At 50.0% G+C, this 20,419-nt stretch overlaps 2 protein-coding genes across 2 annotated transcripts; both read right to left on the reverse strand.

Annotated features, from left to right (window-relative positions):
* Positions 1-11,235: 11,235 nt before the first annotated feature.
* On the reverse strand, positions 11,236-19,870 carry LOC134552640 (uncharacterized). The gene is made up of 2 exons (XM_063401406.1): positions 19,577-19,870; positions 11,236-13,870 (listed from the first exon to the last, which is right to left on the reverse strand). The coding sequence occupies exon 2, from the start codon at positions 13,858-13,860 to the stop codon at positions 11,236-11,238; it is 2,625 nt and encodes an 874-aa protein (XP_063257476.1). The 5' UTR covers positions 13,861-13,870; positions 19,577-19,870.
* Positions 12,640-17,464, reverse strand: LOC134552639 (protein NYNRIN-like). The gene is made up of 2 exons (XM_063401404.1): positions 13,746-17,464; positions 12,640-12,767 (listed from the first exon to the last, which is right to left on the reverse strand). The coding sequence occupies exon 1, from the start codon at positions 17,462-17,464 to the stop codon at positions 13,907-13,909; it is 3,558 nt and encodes a 1,185-aa protein (XP_063257474.1). The 3' UTR covers positions 12,640-12,767; positions 13,746-13,906.
* Positions 19,871-20,419: the final 549 nt, after the last annotated feature.

Raw genomic sequence — 20,419 nt, forward strand, 5'->3', positions numbered from 1 at the left:
TTTAATTAAATTTGGACTCGCTAGATTGGTATCTACTGGTGCTTGCTTTGGGTCGAGTACCTATAATACTATTTAATTTTTCAGAATGGTTTATTCTCATCAGCAGTTGGTAACAGTTTGCTGGAATCATCTTGCATCGCTTCAGACATCAGAAATACTCTTTGTTAATGTTTAAGCCATGGTTACACTGCAACTGGACACCTTACCAGCTCCCTTCATAAATACTAGTGTAAAACTCATAAATTCTAATGTTAAACTGCAGCAGAGACTGTATTATTTATAAATGCTGGTTTTCTCAGGACTCTTGCATGGGATGGATCATGGGGTGCTTTGAGGTTTTGCCCCTCTTTTGCAGCCTCTAACCTACTGCAGCCTCTAACCTACAGCCTGGGCAAGGAGTGACAGGACAAGGGGGAATGGCTTTAAACAAGAAGGCAGGTTTAGATTGGATATTGGGAAGAAATTGTTCCCTGTGAGGGTGGTGAGGTCCTGGCACAGGCTGCCCAAAGAAGCTGTGGCTGCCCCATCCCTGGAAGTGTTCAAGGCCAGGTTGGATCTGGGCTTTGAGCAACTTAATCTAGGAGAGAGGGTTGGACTAGAAGATCTAGAAATCTTGGAAGAGGAATACCAGGTGTTCTTCATCTCCCTTTCAGAGCTCAGTGTCCCTTCCAACCCAAACATTCTATGATTTTATAATTCCATAATCTGTTCAAGCTCTTGTGCTGCTCCCAGGACTCATGAGTGAGACCTTCAATAAGCCACAGATATTGGAAACATCAGCTTCTACAGGGCCTAGGGCAGGCAGGGAAAGGCAAGAGAAAGGAGAATTGCATAGTCTGCCTGCAGTGTTCAGAGCAGGGCTTGTGCAGAGGGCCTGAAGCCTGTGTGACATCGTACTGGAAGCTGCTGGACTGAGTAAATACAAAGAAGTTCTGAAAACTGATCATTTAAAAGCAATTTCATAAGAGGCTGTTTAGTGCCTCTCTCATTGTCTTCAGGTCACAGGAAAGCTTCTGTAAGCCTTGATGTGGGACCTGAAAGCCATCACAGTTGGTTTGCACCCCTCTGACTGTGCCTTCCCCAGGGTGAGTCTTTGAAGAGCCACCTGTGCTGAGCTGCTGTGCTCAGTGTGCCTGCCCAACTGAAGCTGTGTGTTGTGGGCTGTTGTGCTGTGGGATAGAGTAGAGACCAGGACCCTCAAAACCTTGAATTCTGTCTGATTTCCCTTAGTTTTAGTTTCATGAGTGTGAGAGGAAGGTTGAAAAGCCCTGAAAAATAATGTAGTCTGCTTTTTCTCTCTGGTTTCTTTTCAAATTTGTGTTTTGTGGTTGATTGCAGTCTTGCCTCTAGATTTTCCCTGCTACTGCAAAATTATAAATGTGGGTAGTCAGAACCTGAGCTGTCAAGTTGTTTAGTTCATCCTCTCACAGACAAACTTAACAAAGCTGAGCAGGGACATGTAGAAGCCAGTAACAATTCATTGGTCATCCCAGGAACCTCAACCCAAGGTCCACGAGGATTCAGTTTGAAGTTCAAAGTGTACATGGGGTTCCTGTTTCAGTCCCCTTTCCTAAACTGTTCTAGGCTTTATTTGAGACTGATAATGCCTCTGCTTTCTCCAGTGGCTCTCTTTTCCCACTCAGATCTGATCTTTCCTCTGGATCTCTGTCACAGAGGGCTGTGCAAATTTGGCCAGTGTCATTTATCACTTGCTTCCTACGGTCACACAGACCCCCTTTTCTTGGGAAGTCAGTCTAAAACAACTTAGAAAACTTCCCAGCAGATGGAAAGGCCGTGATGTGGTACTCCACTTGTGCACCATGAACACACCAATTGGAGGGGAATAAGTGCCAATTAACTCACTTTTGAAAAAAGAATCGCACTTTTGGAAATCAGGAGGAGGAGATGAACATCTCTGAAAATATTGAAAAGGTATGATTTGGCAGAACAAGGAAATGGTTCTGCTTTGTTCAGTGATCATTCCCAAATGTGCACATGAACTCTGTACTCTGCTCGCCCACCCACTGGGAAGTGGTTGCAGAAGCTGTGCTCTGAACTAAGGTTTTTGGTGTCAAACATGAAAGATAAGATCCCAAATGAAGTGTTTTTGTCACATTTCCACTAAAAAATGATGCATCTGTGATGTAAATGAGACATAGCAGATTCTTATCTAGCAGAAGTGATTTATAGCTTTAATTTGAGTAAGCAGTAACCAATTTTCTAAGGTCATAAATAATGGTTATTGTTCACATGTTTCCTGATCTCCTTGTTCCTGGCCTTTCACATTTGTGCCAGTGGAGGAACAAGGGCATTTTGATTGCCCCATGCTGTAGAAGGCCTAATTCTTAATTACATCTTTTGTTAGCCTTGCCAAATTCAACAGTCACATTAATGATAAGTATCTCTCAAAATTGGAATTTAAGGTATTAAGCACAGAGATTGATGATGTTACTCTTTACTTAAATACATCTTTTTTCACTTCTTAGAGGCAAATATCAGTAATGAAGCCTCATTGTGCTCATCGGTTCCTCCCATTAAAGCCATCAAAGCATTACAATTCTAATTTGAGAAACAAATGGAGCCACAGATCTTTGTCACATCTGAGCTGAAAATCTTTCCAGTCTTCCTGGAGACCCCTTGGAGACCACAGTGTCCAGGGCAGGAATGAGCATTCCTCTCTGCAGGCCCAGCAACGCTAAATTAGATCTGTTCCTTGTCTGGAAAACTTGTGTGCTGCTTGTCTTTGGGAAAGAACTGCTCTGAACATAAAGGACAAGGTAAAACTGTGCACATGTAGAGCACAAAACCAAGGTTAAAGCTGCCATTTGAAACTAAGCTTGAATGGAAGACTCCTGCATTTCAGTTTTGGTGCTTTCTCTGGTTCACCAGGTCACCTGGATTAAGTAGCCTTTACCAGGCCTCTTGTTTCAGCTATAAATAGTGCAGAAAGGGATTCTGGCAGATTTCTCCAGAAATCTTCTGCTGTGCCCCTGAAGCAGATTGCTGCTGCCACTTTCCTTCCTTTCTCCTGAAGGTTTCTTCCTTGGACATCCCTGTGTCTGCTGCTCTCCCTCACAGGAAAACAGATCTGCTGAAACTCTCCATCAAGGACAGCCAGCATTAGAAGGAGGTCAGACCACCCTTCTGAGGGAGCAGCAACAGCAGGAAATGCCTGCAAGCAGTGGAATTGCTTGTTCAATGAACACAGTGGAGCCCAGGTGCTCATCTCTGAACACAGCTGTCACACTCATTGCTCTGTGAGGAGTGCCATGAACATGCAAAACCGTGTCACTCTTTTAGAGTTTGTTTTCCCCCTTATGACTTTTTATACCTCGGTTTGCATGGCTGGCTGCAGCACGTGAATAATTTATGGCAAGTTCAAGGTCTGCCTGAAAAAGTCCACAACTGATGCAGAAACTCTCAGAGTGAAGTGAGCAAAAAGTTGTTTCCACAGTGGAAGGTTCTCACCAAATGAGGGGAGAACCACTGAGTCACCCTGCATGCCCTGAACTCAGGCTGTGGTCCCAGAGAGCATCAACCCCTGCCAAATCAACCCCACTGCTGCCTTATGAACCAAGTCCTTGTCACATCTACCCTGGTAACTTTTCCAAGCATGTTTCCTTGAAGATTGAGAGGCATTCAACCAAAACCATTACAAATCACCCAAAGATGCCTTGTGCTGCATCTCAAATGTGCCATTTATCTGTGGAACCAGGTCACTGTGTGAAACAGTTGTTTGAGCAAGTCAGAGAACTGTTACAGCCTGTTTGAATTCAGGGCTTTTTTCAGCACTGCCATCCCACACCACAGAAGCTGACAGTGTGCTTTTTGGCTGTGTTTATCTGCCAGAACACCAAGAGGAAAGCACCAGGGTGAGGACTGGGAGATTTGTACTCTCCTTCCACAAGCTTCTCCTATCACTTACAAGTTACCACAAGTGTGGTGCTGGATGAACACTCCCAGCTGCAGCTTTTTTAACCATAACATGTAGCTGCTGGTTATTCTGGACATCCCGTGGTGGAAATGGCCTGAGGGAGGAGGTCAGAGCCCTGCCAGGTCTGCTGGTGTCTCTCCTGATTCCCATCCTGCTTCTGTTTTCAGAGCAAGGTGTTGAGCAGCCAACCATGGCATCTTTTTTTAACCCTGACCAGCTGTGACAGTTCTTGATTATACCCTAAAACACGTGTCACAAAAATAGTCACAATCCCCCCCCCAATGAATAGGAAAATACAATTATGTGCAGTGCCACAAATCTGTGGGACAGCTTTGGAAAAGGGCACCAAATGGTCTTCATCTCCCTTTCAGAGCTCAATTTACACTTGCAAACAATGAAGTGCTGTTTCAACCAGGTAGGGTTGTTTGGGGTTTGGGGTGTTTTGTTTTTGTGGGGTATTTTGGGGTTTTTTGCTTGTTTGTTTGGGATTTTGGGGAGTTTTTTTGAGGGGCTTTTTGTTTTGTTTTGGGGTGGCTTTTTTTTTTGTTTGATTGGGTTTGGGGGTTTTTTCTGGCAAAATGAAGGTATAGGCATCAATTCCTATTGAATTTAAGAAAATTCTGCTTTAATTTCAGAGGGCTGCAGAAAACTACCTGCCCAGATTTGCTCCTAGGAGTGTGCTGTCAGTGGGAAACTGAGTGTAGGCTTAAATCAAAGTTTCCAGGGGTGACTGACATATCCACAAGTCCTGACCACCTGTGGGAGCCCACCTTGCACAATGTGCTGGTGCCACTTGTCACACAGTTGAGCTTCATTGCAGAATTGGTATTTAACAACACCTGGCAAAACCACAGACCCTCAGGTCACAGACCTTTTCTTCCTGCATTGACAGGCTCGGGTCCTTGCTGCTTCTGTACTTGAGATATGAAAGTTTGAAATAAAACTAGATTCTCAGTGGGGGGATTGTGAAAGAAGTAGCACATTGTGGTTTTTTTCTCTGTGAGAGCTGTGGAGAAAACTGAAAAACTGTTTGTCCGGGAGAGGGGAGATTTAAAAAACACCTTTAAAGTGAAGTAGGATTCCTTAGAATTAAGGATGAAACAGTTCCCAGCAGTGCTCCGAGCACTAACCTAAAAATAGTTGAAATGAAGTTGGTTTTTTTTTCCCCAAAGCTAAGTGCTAGATGTTTCCAAACCATCTGCATTATAAATCCAGGTGTGGTTCACAATCACAATTCAAGTTGTGATTCACAAACTGAACCCCAGTTATCAATAATATCATGATGTTTGAGAAATATATTGGCTGTGATAACTCCTGCATTTAGGTGAGCTTTTTCCCTCAAAATGTTTCTTTTGGAACTGTATTATATCAGTCTCTGTGTGTAGCTTCTTTAGGTGATGGAAGGTGCTAGAAGGTCTCACTGGAGCCTCTCCCAAGCTGAAAATCCCCTGTTCTCTTACCCTGTCACCATAGCAGAGGTGCTCCAGCCCTCTGAGCATCTTCATGGCCTCCTCTGGCTCACTTCAGCAGATCCAGAAGTTCTAATGCTGGGGGCATGGCCAACTGCTGTGCTTAAAGAAATACAACAAATCACTCTGCCTTGCCCAGCTTCACCCCAGAAATGCTCCCTCTCTTGCTTTGCACTCCCCGTGTTGCTGCAGCACCAGGAAACTGCATTTCTGTCTGGACAAATGAGTCACTCAGTCTGGGCAAGGTGCTGTGTGACAACTGAAACATGGGACTTCTCAGCAGCCTGCAAGATTTGGCTCTTTTGCCCATTTCTTAGAGGCCAAGAGAAGTTTTGGTGCTGCAGTTTCAAGTCCAGGTCAGGGCACCGTGGGCTCAGCTCTTGTGGGTTTCTCTAGGGCAGCACCTGGGCTCACCTTTAAGAGCAACATCTGTGCATGCACAGAGGTCCCTGGGCCCAGTAGCTCATGTCAGTGGTGCTCATGATGCAGAGACCTCAGGGTCCCTTGGGAAGGCACCTTTTTCACCTGTACTGTGTGTAGTGTTCAAATTTGAGTGTGCAGCAGCAGTTTCTTCACAGGTGAGCTCCATCCCTGCTCCATGCTGTCGTGCTCAGCATGGAGAAGGATAGCTGGGAAGCTGATGTGAAATCAAAACCATGATAGTAGAGTTGTATCCTGGAAAACAGCATCAGATCCCGTCAGATTTAAATGAAGTCTGCATTTTGGGACCACCTGTGAATGAGCAGCAGCTGGCATTGCTGGCAGTTGTGTCTGTTCAAGCATTTGCAGTTCTGTGATATTTTTTAAAAACTCTTGGGATGCATGTCTCTTCCCTGCTCAGTTGTTCCAGGTCGCTCTCTAAGGGTATCACAGCCTAAAAATGAGATTTTCCTTAGACTCATTTCCTTAGAGTTGCCCTTAAAATGAGGGGATTTCATGGAAGTGGCTTTGCTCTCAGAAAAAACCCTCTCAAATCAGATGGAGAAGGTGATGCCAGCTGTTCACTGCCTGCCTGGCTTGTTTACAGCTCTTTTCCGTCTCTCCTTTATTTTTTTTTAGCTCAACAAGTGAAGAAATCCGACCGCACGTGTTTGGGGCTGCCGGGTGCCGACCTCTGTGGTGGAGGTGTTGTGTCAGCAGCCCCAGCAGAGCCAGCCCCTGCCTGCCCTGCACTTTTCATCTCTCCACTCTGTGCTCAGAGCAGTGAGAGGCACAGCTGGAGAAGGAAAGGAGGCTGACACAGCCTCCCCAAGCTGGTGTCCATCTCTACCTCGCCACGTGGCCTTATCCACCCTCCAGTGCTCATCTCACAGCCACATCCCCTCTCATCATGATTTTACTGCTCTGGCAGCTCACTGGGTCAAGGTTACCACTGAGGTTTCTGATGAAGTGTGAAGGAAGTGAGGACACACATACCACTGCTGTTGTGGTGGTGCTCTCTTCTTCATTGGTGGGTGTGCTGTTAAAACAAATGAACCTTTGTTTCTTTTTCTATTTTTAGCAATTTTTAATAGACTTTCTGGTGCCATTTGCTTAAGCAAACATAAGCAAACAGGCATCTTTGTAGCCTTACTGCAACATCTGCTAATGGAGAGGAAGGATAACTTCAGGGTTTTTAAGGCAGGTATTTTCCCCCCATATCTTCTAGCCTGCACTATTTCAAGTAACTTCATGTCTTATTCTCTTTCCACATGACTGTGACTCCTATCCACAGGTGAAGATGCTGAGAGCAGCTGGAGGAACAAGGGCATTTTGATTGTCCCATGCTGTAGAAGGCCTAATTCTTAATTACAGTCTTTTGTTAGGCTTGCCAAATTCAACAGTCACATTAATGACAAGTATCTCTCAAAATTGGAATTTGTTTCAATTGTGTTTTATTTCTAAGAAGATGAGTGAACCCACAAGAATCCCCTCTGCAGGACACATCTTCAGTCATTTCACCACTCCTAAGAGTAAACTAAGTCCCTGCTGAGTTATTCATGACCCTTCTCAGCCAGGCTGATGTAGATCTGATCACTTCCTGAGGCTGTTGTGAGGAATAAATCAAGCATCTCCCTTCCTGCTGAGTGCTGGCACATCACAGGATTTCTCTGAGACTCTATGAAAGAGAAAAAAAAATCAACACAAACCATAATCTGTCCCACATCCCAGATGAGCTACCCAGCATTTTATCTCTCAAACCAATTCTCCTTACTGTACCTCTCAGTTCTGATGCTCTTCCTTATTCCTCTGCCTAAAGCTCTTTTCTTCCATCATGCCCACACGTAACAAATTGTGATCAGCCAGGTTATATCACTGCACTTCTATCACTGTCCCTGGGGCTTTCTCACTCCTGAAGGATGATCTGCAGTGACAGTCACACTTGAAAAGCAAGAAAAGAGGTGTTAAGGAAGGTGGAAAGCAGCTGGTGCAGGAAGGGATAAAAGCTGGAGGTAGGAAAGAGGGAAGAGGGAGAAGGAAAGCCTAGAAAAAGAGCCATGGCCAAGCCTCAAGCCTGAAAAGCAAAGTTAACAGCAGAGGGTGACAGTGGTTAAAATGCTGATGATGGGTTTGAGAGGCAGCTCTGTCAGAGAAATCTGCCCTGCCCAAAGAGGTGTGAAATGAATCTTGATGGTCCTTAGGGCTTCAGAGACAGAACTCCCCCAAAAACCCCCAAGCTTTGTTGAACATTTTTCTGAAAATACAATGTTGTAATCTCTTTGGGGGTGGGAAATCCAAGTCTGAGCTTTTTCTGAGCAACATGCTCAGGTACAAGCCTGGCCAGGGAAGGACCAAGGTGCAAATTCCTTCTGCATTTGATTTGTGCCTCTGTGGGGTGTTTAGGTTCAGGGTAGCTGCTAGGTCCTTACCCCAGGGCTGGCTCTGGAGATGGCCATGATCAGATATCTCCACACAGCCTCTCACCTGTGCTTGGGAGGAGATGGAGACTCTGTGTCTGCTCAGATGGAGTGAGAACCTGCTGTGGCACCTCTGTGTGACTGCAGGCCACCTTCCAAACCACCAGGGTCTGCTGCAGCAGGAAATGTCCATCGCCAGGTACACAAGAGAAATCACAGAGAAGTATCTCTGCAGTCTCATGAGTTATATCCAGAGATCAGCACTTACCTTGTCTTAAGTTATGTGTTTGGTACATTTCTGTCCCTTATGGGTGTTTTTTAGACTCTTCAGAGGACCCCAGCAGGTCTGGGGTTCCACCAAGGCTTCTTTTTACATCACTTTGTTCAGGCTGAGTCAAAACTGCTTCTCAGTAGCACCTTAACCCCTAATTTTCAGAATTTAATCTGAATTCCTGCCATGGAGCCAGGTCAGTGGGGCTAGTGACCTTTTCACAACCTGGCACAGAGGCAGCCAGGCTGGGCTAGAGCTGAGAATTGCCTCTTTGACCTGCCTAGTTGGAGCTGAGGGAAGCCAGAGCATTGTGGATGGATGGGGAGCTTCCACAGGCCACAGCTCACATGTACTGCACAGAGTCCACTCTGTCCCAAAGCAGAGAGGACAGGGACAAAACGACCAGGAAATAAATCCAGTTGTGTTACCCATCTGACTCAGAGGAGCAGGCAGAATGGGTAGAATCTTTTCTGGGATCTACTGAAAGTGCTGGAAAAGCAGCCACATCCTGAAGTCCTGCCCCCAGACTGCAACCCTGACCGTGTCCCAGCCACAGCAATTGTGCTGTTGCTGTGAAAACACCCTCCTTGCTTTGTGGTGATAAACAAATGGCAGCAAAGGGGGGGAAACTTCATAGTTTTCTAAACTTTCCCAACCCACGTGCACACATGGGCCAGCTGTGCAGAGGGAGCAGCTCGGTGCAGCTGCAGAGGATGCACGTGCAGGGCTCTGTGCTCAGCTAAAACCTGTGTGTAGGTGTAGGAACCCCTTTCCCTATGGCTATATCATCACTCCCAGGCTAATCCCTGCTGGACAACACTCACTGTGCATGTTTGGGATTGAAGAGTGGATCATGGGAATTTTCTGTGGGTTTTTTTCTGCTACACGGTCCCAAAACAGGTTTAAGGGGTAAAGGCTGTGTATAAAAGGGTAATTATTCACTGGAAAATTGGTTCTCATGAAACATGTGAGGTGTTAGCAAGTAAGAAAGGTGCTTTAACCAAAATAACCATGTGTTTTCTCTGAGACTTTGTGAAGGGGAAACTGAAGGGAGCAGTAAAGTGTAGAGGGCACCAGGTAATGGCCCCTTCCCAGTCAGGTGGGAGAGATGAAGGGAGAGTTCAACCTCCCATCCTAAGGGTGAAGGGAGTGTATTCGTGGTTTTTGGAAAGGAAAATATGGATTTGTATGGGCTTAGACCATGATTTATTTATTTATATTTTCATTAAGTCAGTTATAATGTATATTTTTAAGGGGAAGTGTCTTTATGAAAGTTTTGCATTTCTTTGAAACACCTGTGCTGTAGCAGCATGATATTTCTTTGCACTTCCCAGCCTGGTGGTTGTGAAAAGTGGGGTTTAAATTAATTTCTCAGTTTTCACTTGGTTTCTGCTGGGTTAAAGGACTTTATTTATTTCAACCTGAATTGCAAAGAGGTTTTTGTCTGTGTATCCCCCCACCCCGTGCCCCATTCTCAGAGAGTGCAGCACCTCTGAGATGAAATTGAACATGGGCTGGAAACGAGGTAATTATTCTAATTTTTTTAATTGCCCATGTTTTAAAATTGTTTGAGACCCCCTATGTGTATTTTGATCCTCTTTCTGTATTCAGAGGCAGGGGAGAGATGCAGGTGAGGAGAGGCAGAGTGAGAGAGGGGGATGAGTCTGTGCATCAGCTCAGAGCCCCATTGTGCAGCCCAAGGCAGAAATCTTTGTTTGAGTGTTTGAGTGAATATTCTGCAGATAAAAAACAAGTGAGAGATCTGGGCTTATAAAAGAGAAAAAAACCCCACATTATTATTCTATTTACCAGGATTTCTCTTTCCCAATGTAGTCAAAGGAACAAACCTGGGGAGTGAGGGAGAGGCAGTGATTGAACAGACAGCTCATTCTCTAACACACAGATTTATTGAGTTCAGGCACAACTAAGAAAAGCAAAGCAAAGCAGTGATGTCCAGGCTCCAGAAACAAGATCTCACCAATCCGCTGGCCAGACGTGCTGGGAGCCTTGGGAGCCTGGAGGTGGTGCTGCACAGGTCCATGTGGATTCAGCTCCTTAAAGTCCATGGTGATTACAGGGTCTTCTGTTCTGCTCATCTTTTACCATCTTTTCAAGTCTTTGAGGCTGTTCACATCCCTATTGTCTTCAGTGGGTGCTTTTCCAAGCTCAGGTGTTACATTTCCTTCCCTTTCCTTCCAAAGACAGTGTCCTTAGCTTTCTTTACCCCCTTTTCCCTGGTTTAAGGACTCTTAAATCACACAAGAGCAGCTTCTCAACATTAATATTTGGGGATGGGAAGTTCAAAACCTAGTTACTTATGCTAACTTTTGCTTCTCTACTATGAGGGTGATCAAACAATGAAACAGGTTTGCCCAGAGAGGTTGTGGAGTCTCCATCTGCGGAGATGGTCAAAGCCCAGCTGAACACAGTCCTAGGCAATCTGCGCTAGGTGACCTTGCCTGAGCAGGTGGGTTCAGACTAAATGAAACCCCTCAAGAGGTCCCTTCCAACCTCAGCCGTCCTGTGACTCATGCCACCTGCAGGCTGCTTGGCCTGTCCTCCTCTCCTGGATGGCCCTCTGGTGCCAGAGGAGTCCATCCCTCTCATCAAGGTCTGGCATGGCGTGTGTCCCCACCGCTCAACGCCTACTGGGTTGCAGCCAACAGCGGAGCCAAAAGATCTTCTTGGTGGCAAACACAGAGGCCAACCCAGTCTTGCCCTTGACTATTTCAGGAGGCTCTTGGCCTGCCCCGCTTCTTTCACCTGGTTATCAAAGAAGACCTTCACCTGCCTCATCCGGTAACAAGTGGCTACCATGGCAAAGCACACACAGATTTGCATCAGCAGTACGACTACAACAGGGTGCAGCAGCGTGTTGAAGATGCCAGTGGCCGTGGGGGACCAGCCGAAAAACACTTCCCACCAGTGGTGTTCTCCCGCCCTCTTAATTCTTTCCATTACCTGTTTTATAACTTTACCATCGTGGTGAACTGTTATTAAGATCTTTTTGGATTCGGCCTTGGCATTTTCTAGCAGCTGCTGCAAATTTGCATGCTCTAACATTTCTTTTAGGAGTGCTAAATCCATACCGATGGGGGTCGGGGTTATACTACGATACAAGGTATAGTTTCTGATTAACAACTGGCTAGTAAACACGGGTGGTTTATACACAAAATCACAGCCTCTAATAGTAGCTACATTGCAAGCACACATATTTGAGTCGCTAAACACGCTCTGGTTATAAGCTTCATTAATCTGCACGTATTTACACATCGTTCTGAAGCACACACAGCCCTTCCCTACGTACACTAACATGGTTTTGTTGCTGCTCTGGGGGTTGATCTCAAAGTGGCACTCCCCTTCTTTGGTGTCAAAGCACACATCGCTCGCCTTAAGGGCATCGTCTTCGCAAATGAATCCCAGCCCCCTCTCCAAAATGCAGGCTTCCAAATCTACCGTCTGCCACCTCCCGTCGGACACCCTGGCCCACATGCGGTGCTCCAGGGGGTAGACCACAGACCCGTTTGCGTTCACCCCCAGGGCCACGATGGGGTAGACCTTTTCAATGCGAGCCTCGGCCACAGTGAGGACGTGGGCAATGACCGCGTTGAGGGCCTGGTCGTGGGTGAAGTTGACGAGCCTCCACCAGGCCTGGAGCTGCCGCTCCTTGTCTGTGGCCGCGTCCCACACGATCTTTCGGATCTCAGTGGGCAGGACGCCGTTGTCGCCGTCTCTCAGGATACCTGCAACAACACTCTGCACCCACATCTGGGCCTGGATGCAGCTAAGAGCAAGGGAGACGTTACTTTGTTCGATGCCCAGGGCTCGCAACAGCACCTGATGGTCTTTCTCACTTATTTGTTCCCAGGTGGGCAGCACCTCTGACACAAGCCACTGCCCCATCCCAAGGCTGGACAGGGATGAGTTCAGGGGCTTGAGGAGGCCCTGCACGCCCGAGGTGACAGTCTCCAGCTTGTTTGCCAAGACCTCAGCATTCATGCTGTTGAGGACTCCCAGGCCGGCTCCTCCTCCTCCCAGAGCTGTGGCCAGCAGGTCTCTCCTGGCCCGGGTGCCCTGGAGGGAGCGGCTGTGGAGCCACGCCAGCCAGCCAGCGTGCAGAGTGGGCAGGAAGGGGGCACAGTGTGGTCTGACAGAGGAAATATTAACAGTGGACAGAGACAGCACCACCTTCTTTAGGGACCGGACAGGCCCTGTCAACAGCTCCTGGATGTGATTTTTCTTCACTACATAAGGACCTATTTTGGAAACAAAAGGGGCCATGACAGCAGTGATGACAAATTCTTTTTTAAATCCTTCGGGGCCTCCTATCCACCACTTCCCTCCAAGTTCAGGGGACATTTCTACGCTCAGGTTTCCTTGACACCACACCTGGAGGGTTATGATCAGGTGTGGGCAGCGTCCATAATCCTGATTATACCAGGAAGCATCCGTGTCTAATTCAGATCTGTCAAGTGTTTTGGTCTCACAGAGGCAGGTCAATGGAATGATCCACTTGCGGCCATTAGGGGCTGTGACTGTCACAGCTGTGCCATTAATTTGCATGGGGTCAGCTACACTTTCTTGGGAGTATTTAATTTCCAGTTTTACCTGGTTGCCAATTTCAGCATAAGGGGCTGCATGCCAGGCCAAAAAATGGCACTTTGAGATCTTAATGGCAGCAAAGGAGGGTGCTGTGGTGCTGATCTTAAATTTAAAGGACAGCCCCACGCTGTTGTGTGCCCAGAGGCAAACCACAAAGACTGGCTGGACCAAAGTAAAATTGTACCAGCAGTCCAATTTCTCCACAGCACAGATTTTTTTCTGATCTTTCTTAGTTTTTACTTCAGTGACAGAGATTTGAGTTACTTGCTGGTGAGTAGATCCGTTAATTACCCTGCACCCCACCTTTATTTGTTGTCCCACCTTCCCCAGCAGCTGTGGAAGTCTGTTTGTGCTATCCCAGCCCCACTCATTTTCCAAGTACACCTCTGCCCCATGCATAACCACTGTTGACAAATTAAAGTTTTTGTTAGAATTTAATCCCATAATTCCCGTATGTTTTATGTAAGCTTGGGACCAGGGCCAATCAGTCCCTATTTTTGTGTGCCTCCTAACCCTGTGCTGGGCTGTGGCCTGTGTGTCAAGGTGCCTTTCTAAGTGAGAATGAATGACATCTTGTCCAAGGTGCTGATGGGTTGGTTGGACACTTTGGGTGCTCAGCACTATGCACATACCAGAAAGCAAAGTAACTCCTGCAATCACAAATTTGAAAGCATTTTCCCCGCAGCACAAACAGGGCTGGTGATGCCACGAAGTTCGCCCTTCCCGCTGGTCACAATCGCCTTCCATTTTCCTTTATCTGCAAAACATAAGCAAGGCGGGCTCTCCAGCCCCGTTAGTTTCCCTTCCATGCTTTTAATTGTGAAGAATGGAACCACTTCTCCTGCGTTTTTGCCCCTTTTCTGATTTCTACCTGGTACACAGAGGGGCTGGCCTTGTTCACAACCCTAACAGGCCCCAGCCACTGGGGTTCCAGCACCTGGTTCTTCTCCCTAACCCCTCGGTATATCACCAGGTCCCCTGTGTTCCACTCCACGGGGCGCAGTAGCACTCCCAACTGCTTTTCCATCTTAGGGATGCTGGTCTCCTGCACTGAGGCCAGTTGGTGGTAGGTGGCTGACACCGTCCTCAGCATGTCGTGGACCCACCTGTCCATCAGCACGCGGGGCTGCATTTCATCCGGGGGCTCCCCTCCTTGCCACCAGTGCTCCAGAAACTTCGGGTCTCTTGCAGGAGGAAATTTTGGGGGAGAAAGTGTTTGAGATGCCAGAGACCCCCTCAGTGCCAGCAAGGTCAGTGGGAGCTTATGATCCCAGTTTTTCCTTTGCTGGCTCACAAGCTTCCTCAGCGCTGCCTTCAGTGTTTGGTTGGGCCCCTCTGCTGAGACTGGCTTCTGGAAATGCCCTGTGATGTGAAGCTTTTGTTTGATTCCCAGGGCCTGGCACACCCCTTTTGTGACCTCCCCGATGAAGCGCTGGCCGTGATCTGAGTGGATCTCCTTTGGGATGCCCCACTGTGAGAAGATGTGCTCTACCAGGATCTTTGCAGTTGCACTGGCTGAGTTGTTTCGAGCTGGGAATGCTTCCACCCACTTGGTGAAGATATCACTGACCACCAGGCAGTACTTATTGCCTTGGGCTGTTTGGGGGAGAGGGCCAATAAACTCCACCTGCAACTTGCTCCATGGCCCAGAAACCCTCTGGTGGCCCAGGATGGCTTTGGCTGTTTTGGCATCAGTATTGTTGGCTGCACAAGTCAGGCAGTTATTGACATACCTCTCCACATCCTCTCTCATTTCGGGCCACCACCCAACACCCTGCAGCCTCACCATGGTCTTGTCTGTCCCCAGATGCCCCTGCTCATGGGCCAGGGCCACAAGCTCTGTCCGGACCAGTTCAGGCACCACCCAGACTGGGAAATCTGCCCCCTCCCGCCGTGCCAGGACCAGCCCTGAAACGTCTTTCCACACCTTACACCCTTTGTACTCCCTGCCCTGCGCTAACTCCCGGAGCCTGGGGTCCTGTGCCTGTAAGCCCACCAGATCCACACTCTCCCAGTGCCTGCTGGGAGCCACCGACACTGGACCTTTCTCTGATATCTTGCTGGCCTTCCACATCAGCCCTTCCTTGGCACCTTGCTTGGCCTTGGCATCTGCCTCCTTGTTCCACTTGGCTTCCTCTGTTCCCTTCTTGTGGGCCTTGACTTTAACGATCTGTGCTGGGCACACCCTCTGCTCTGCCAGCCTTGCAAGGTACAGCAGCTTTTTGGCATAGGTGACGGGCTTGCCGTCAGCAGACTGCATGTCCCTCTCCCTCCAGAGGGGCAGCCACTCCAGCGCCACACGCACCACCCAGCCCGAGTCTGAGAAGATGGCCAGTGGCTTGTCGGCCGGCGTGTTCTCCAGGGCGGCCATCACGGCCACCAGCTCGGCGGCCTGGATGGAGTGCGGCAGGCACCTGCCCTTCACCACCTCCCCCGTGCCCCGGTTGACAGCGGCGTAGCCCGTGTAGGGCACGCCTTCCTCGTAGTAGTTGGACCCATCCACGAACCACACGACGTAGCCTCTCGCCTTGGCCTCCTCCAGGCTGAGGCTGCTCTCAAAGAGGGGTGCCCGCCATGGCTTGGGGTCGGTAAGGGAGATTCCCGGTGCCTCCCCGTCCCTCTCTGCACTGATTCCCACCCTGTAGGCACCAGGGGAGGGGTCCCCGGGGACCTCCTTGTTGGGCAGTGCCAACGCCCAGTTGGCCATCCTGGGACAGCACAGGGGACCTTCATCCCCCTTTCCCAACAAGAGGTACCTCACCGGGGTGCAGGAGGTCCTCAGCAGCACAGGGGCTGACCCCACCAGGTACTCCCAGTGCTGCAGGGCCCAGGTTAAGGTTAAAGCCTCCCTCTCGTAGTCACTGAACTGCTGCTCAGCTGGCGTCAGGAGACGCGAGGCGTGGGCCACAGGCAGCAGGTTGGCACTGTGCTGCTGGCCCAGGGTGGCCTGCAGCCCCCTGCCCGTGCTGGCCAGCTGCAGAACGTAGGGTCTGTCCCCCTGAGGATGGGCCAGCATGGGGGCTCGTGCCACACTTTCCTTTAAGGTCTTCACTGCCTCGTCCTGCTCTGGCCCCCATTCCCAGGGGCTGTTCTTTTTCAGGAGGTGGCAAAGGGGGGCGGTTTTCTCTGCATAGCCCTCAATGAACTCACGGCACAACCTCAGGAGAGACAGGAAGGACCTCAGGGTGGTGACATCAGACGGTGCTGACATCTTCTGTATTAGCTCAACCCTCTGCTTTTCCAGTGAGCGCCCTTCCTCCCCCACGGCCACCCCCAAAAAGGAGACCTCTTTCCAGCAAAGCTGGGCCTTGGTGGGGTTGATCCTGAAGCCTGTCTTCTGGACAGCCCCCAGCACCTCTGCCAGCACCTCCAGGTTCTTCTCCTTTGTCTGGGTGTGGATGAGGATATCACCAGCACAGGACAGCACGCTCTCCCGGTGGCTGACCTGCTCCCACATCCTCACCACGCGGGCGTGGCAGATGGCAGGGGCATTGTGGAAACCCGGGGGGACTCGGGTGAAAGCGAATTGCCGCCCTCGAATCGTGAAGGCAAACTTGTGCCAGGACTCGGGGTGCAAGGGGATGGCAAGTGATGGGCTGGTCAGGCTGAGCACCGAGAACCACTCGGAGCCCCGGGAGATGGCTGCCATGATGTTGGGATACTTGACCACTGTGGAGGTCAGCACCGGGGTGACTTGGTTCAGGGTGCTGAAATCAACTGTCAGCTTCCACGTTTTCCCATCAGCTTTCCTCAGGGGCCACACTGGGGCGTTGGTGGTGCTCTGCTGCTCCACCAGCACGCCCTGGTCCAGCAAGGTTTTGACTGTGTCCCACAAGCTGTCCTCAGCCTCAGCCGGGTACCAGGGCTGAGGCTGAGGAGGCGGATCCGGCCCTTTGACTGACACAGCAGCATCAATCTGCCCACAGTCCAGCTTACTCCTTGCCCAGACCTGGGGGAACTGCTCTGTGACCCGTTTCACCCGTGGCTCCCACTCAGGGTGGACCAGGCTCTCAGGGGCTTTCACTGACATCACCCTGTGGCTTGCCGGGATGACGGGCAAATCAATTTGTAGGCAGTGTAGCAATGCTTGGTTTGCCAGGTCCACCACCACCCCCATCTTTGTAAGTGCAGAGATGGCTAAAATTCCTGGCTTTCCTTTCATTTCCATTTTCCCAAATTTTTCAGACCCTTTGGCAGCCCCAATTTCAAAGGGTATGGGCCCTGTGAACGGCACTGAGGATTTCTGGCCGTTGGGCCCTGTCAGTTCAATAATTTCAGAGGTTTGGAAGATCCCGGCTCTGCCGGGGGCCATATTCAGAATTGAATAAGAGGCACCAGTATTAATTAACATCACTTGTCCAAGCACCCCTCCTCCAATAGTTGTATCAACTATCAGGCGCCCCCACAAATCGGTCTTAATCGGTGCCACAAAAAGGGGCGATGTGGGTGCCTGGCAGCCCTATTGCTGAGCCTTAGACCCCGGGTCAATCAGGTGGGAGCTGCTGTGCTTTTTGGCCTCATGCAGGGCCAGCTTTTGGAAGAGCTCCGCATCCGGCAAGCCATCAATGTCCTCCTGTTTCTCGTATTTTATCAAGCGCTTCCTCAGCTCAGCCCGCCAAGGGTTAGACTTCTGAAACCTCAGCCCTTGCTGGTTCTCCTTCCCCAGCCCCCCCTTGACGTCAGGATCTTTTCGATTGTCTCCTTGCATTTTTCTCATCCCTGCATTTTGGAAAGGCATGGCCATGGTTTTCCCTTTCTTCCCCCCCAACATGTACCCTGGGAATGCCTGCTTTTGCAACTCAAAATTCTGGTTCAGGATCTGCTCCAGCTCTGACAGAGGCTTTTTGGCTGCATCCCCACCAGCAATCACCCGCAGTGGGGGTGTCAGCCCCACCACCAGCGGCTCCTTGAATTCAGGCCTGTCAAAATCAAGGGGGGAGTCCTTTGAGCCAGGCAGCCCGGCCATCTGGTAGAGCATCTTTTTACGGTTAACATAGGCATCGGGCCTCTCCTCGGGGTTTTGCTTCTCCTGGTGGAAGAGCACTAAGGGGTTGACCTCTGGGAAGAACACCTTCAGCACAGCCAGCTGGACATCCCCAATATCCTGCACATTGCCCATCTGCACATCCCCCGGCAGTGCCGCGAAATCGTCCGCTTTCATGCACTTTCTCACAATGTCTATCAGGTCACTCACAAAGTTGCCATTCTGGCACTTGGGCAGACGCTGGACCCTGGACAGCCAGTTAATCGCTGTCTCCTTTGTCAGCGGCCCCAGCATCTTCCCCACTGTCTTAAGCTGCTCGGGGGTAAACCAGAGCACAGCCCTGTTGGTGTCTATGGGCTGGAGTGGGGCATGGGTGACTGGCTCATCGTGGGGGACCTTTTTATCTTTGGGAGCCTCTACCTCCCCTGCTTGCAGCTGGCACACCTCCTCCCGCAGAGGAGCGTAGGGGGACGGCCTGGTGGGGCCGTTAGCACCCCACACATCATCCTCATAATCGTAGTGGGGTGGGTGCAGGTCCAGGGAGTCCTCCCCCTCACCATTCCCCATCGGGGCCCTCTTGCCTTTAATGGCAGCCACGATGCCCCTTGACACCCCCAGCTCTGCCTCCAGCTCCTGGATCTTGGCGTGGCATACCTTGTGATCAGGGCCCGTGCCCCGGTCCCGCTGGACATCCTGCAGGACCGCCCGCACCGCGCTCTGCGCGTCATGGGTCTCCCCGATCCACTTCCCAACCTCCTTCTTCAGCTCCTCTGTTTTGAGCTTCTCATAGCCCAGCTTGCTTTCCAGCCGGGTGATCTCCACGGCGCTCCGCAGAGAGTCCCCACACAAACCCTGCACCTCCGCCCGCAGGTTGTCCACCTGGACTTTGAGCTCCTCCTTGGCCTGCTCCAAGTTCTGCACATTCTCAAGAGCCTCCTTCACCAATCTGGACAACTCCCTGCCTACCATCAGCAAACCCTGCAAAGCCGCTCGCTTCTTACACTTGTTAGTGGGTTTGGGCTTTTTGTTCTCCTCTGACCAGCTCTCCCACTGCTGGCACAGCTGCTGGTACGCGTCTGGGCCCTGGAAAGACCCCGGTGACCAAATCGGGGGGAGACACTTCTGGAGCACAAACTGCTCCAGCTTCCAACTGCTAACGATGTCGCTCATCATGGTGAAGGGGATGAGATCTGAGACAGCTCCGTCTCAGGGCAAAACTACCATAACACACCAGCACACAGGAAAATCCCTCCAACCCCTCCACAGAGCAAGGCTGCAACCCCACAGCCCACCTGTCCGAAAAGCCCCCGGGGGGACACCGAGCCTGGGCACACAGGAAGGGGAAGGTGGGGACAGGAGGCCACGGCCAGGCCAGCAGCTGCTGTGAGCCGCCGGCTCCCAGGGAGGGAACAGGGAAGGGACACAGGAGTGGGTGCAGCAAAGGAGAGAAGGAGTAGGACCCCAATAATGAGATCTCACCAATCCTCGGCTGAAAGTTCTGGCAGTCCCAGGAGATTGGAGATGGTCTCTGCAGAGGTCCAGCAGATCTGGCACCTTTAAGGTAAAGGTGGCCACGAAGTCTGAGCCTGGTGATTTTTATAGCCATGGCAGGTCGTTGTTTGGGGCTGGTGACACCTGTGTTTACTTCCTTGGTGGCTTTTCCTCCTCCATGTGCTGCCTTCCCAAGGACACTTTCCTTGTCTCTCCTTATCCTCTTCAGCACTGATTAGGAAAGCTGAAATCACACGGCAGCACCTGCACTGCCCCTTATCTGTCTGGGGAGGTCCAGGATTAGTCATGGTTCTCACTAAACTTCTGCTTGCACCAAATGTCCTGAAGAGGGAGAGCTGGAGCCTGTCCTCTGATCGTCCATCCTTCCAAATTCCCCCATGGCCCCCTCATTTGCTGCACACCCCATTAGCACCTGGTGTTTGTTAGGAGCTCACACATGAAGCTCACATCTGACACCTGTAACAAACACATTCCTGCCAAACCTCCCTCTAAGCACAGATCTATTTGCCAGGGAGGGATGAAATGACAGGAAAATTCACACAAGTCGTCATTTAGATCCATTTTGGCATCTGGTCTTTAAAAGCAGCATTTTTTTCCGTGCCACAGCCCAGCTCATCATACACTAATGTGGACCTTGGGGTTATCCCATGAGATGTCAGGAGCCTCCACTGTGATACTGCATCAGCTGAATTGCAGCTGTAAATCTGCACCTGCAAAACCAGAGGGACCCTCCCCAACCTCACCATACAAACCACACTTTAGCCTGGAGAAGTTTAGAAAATTTGACCCACTTGTTTTGGGGTTTTTTTT

This window comes from Prinia subflava, chromosome 7, assembly GCF_021018805.1.
Source record: "Prinia subflava isolate CZ2003 ecotype Zambia chromosome 7, Cam_Psub_1.2, whole genome shotgun sequence".
NCBI classification, from domain to species: Eukaryota; Metazoa; Chordata; class Aves; order Passeriformes; family Cisticolidae; genus Prinia; species Prinia subflava.

Bases quoted from the DNA above. Each gene is read 5' to 3' on its own strand.
- LOC134552640 (XM_063401406.1), bottom strand. From the start codon at position 13,860: ATGGAAGGCGATTGTGACCAGCGGGAAGGGCGAACTTCGTGGCATCAC.
- LOC134552639 (XM_063401404.1), bottom strand. From the start codon at position 17,464: ATGTTAATTAATACTGGTGCCTCTTATTCAATTCTGAATATGGCCCCC.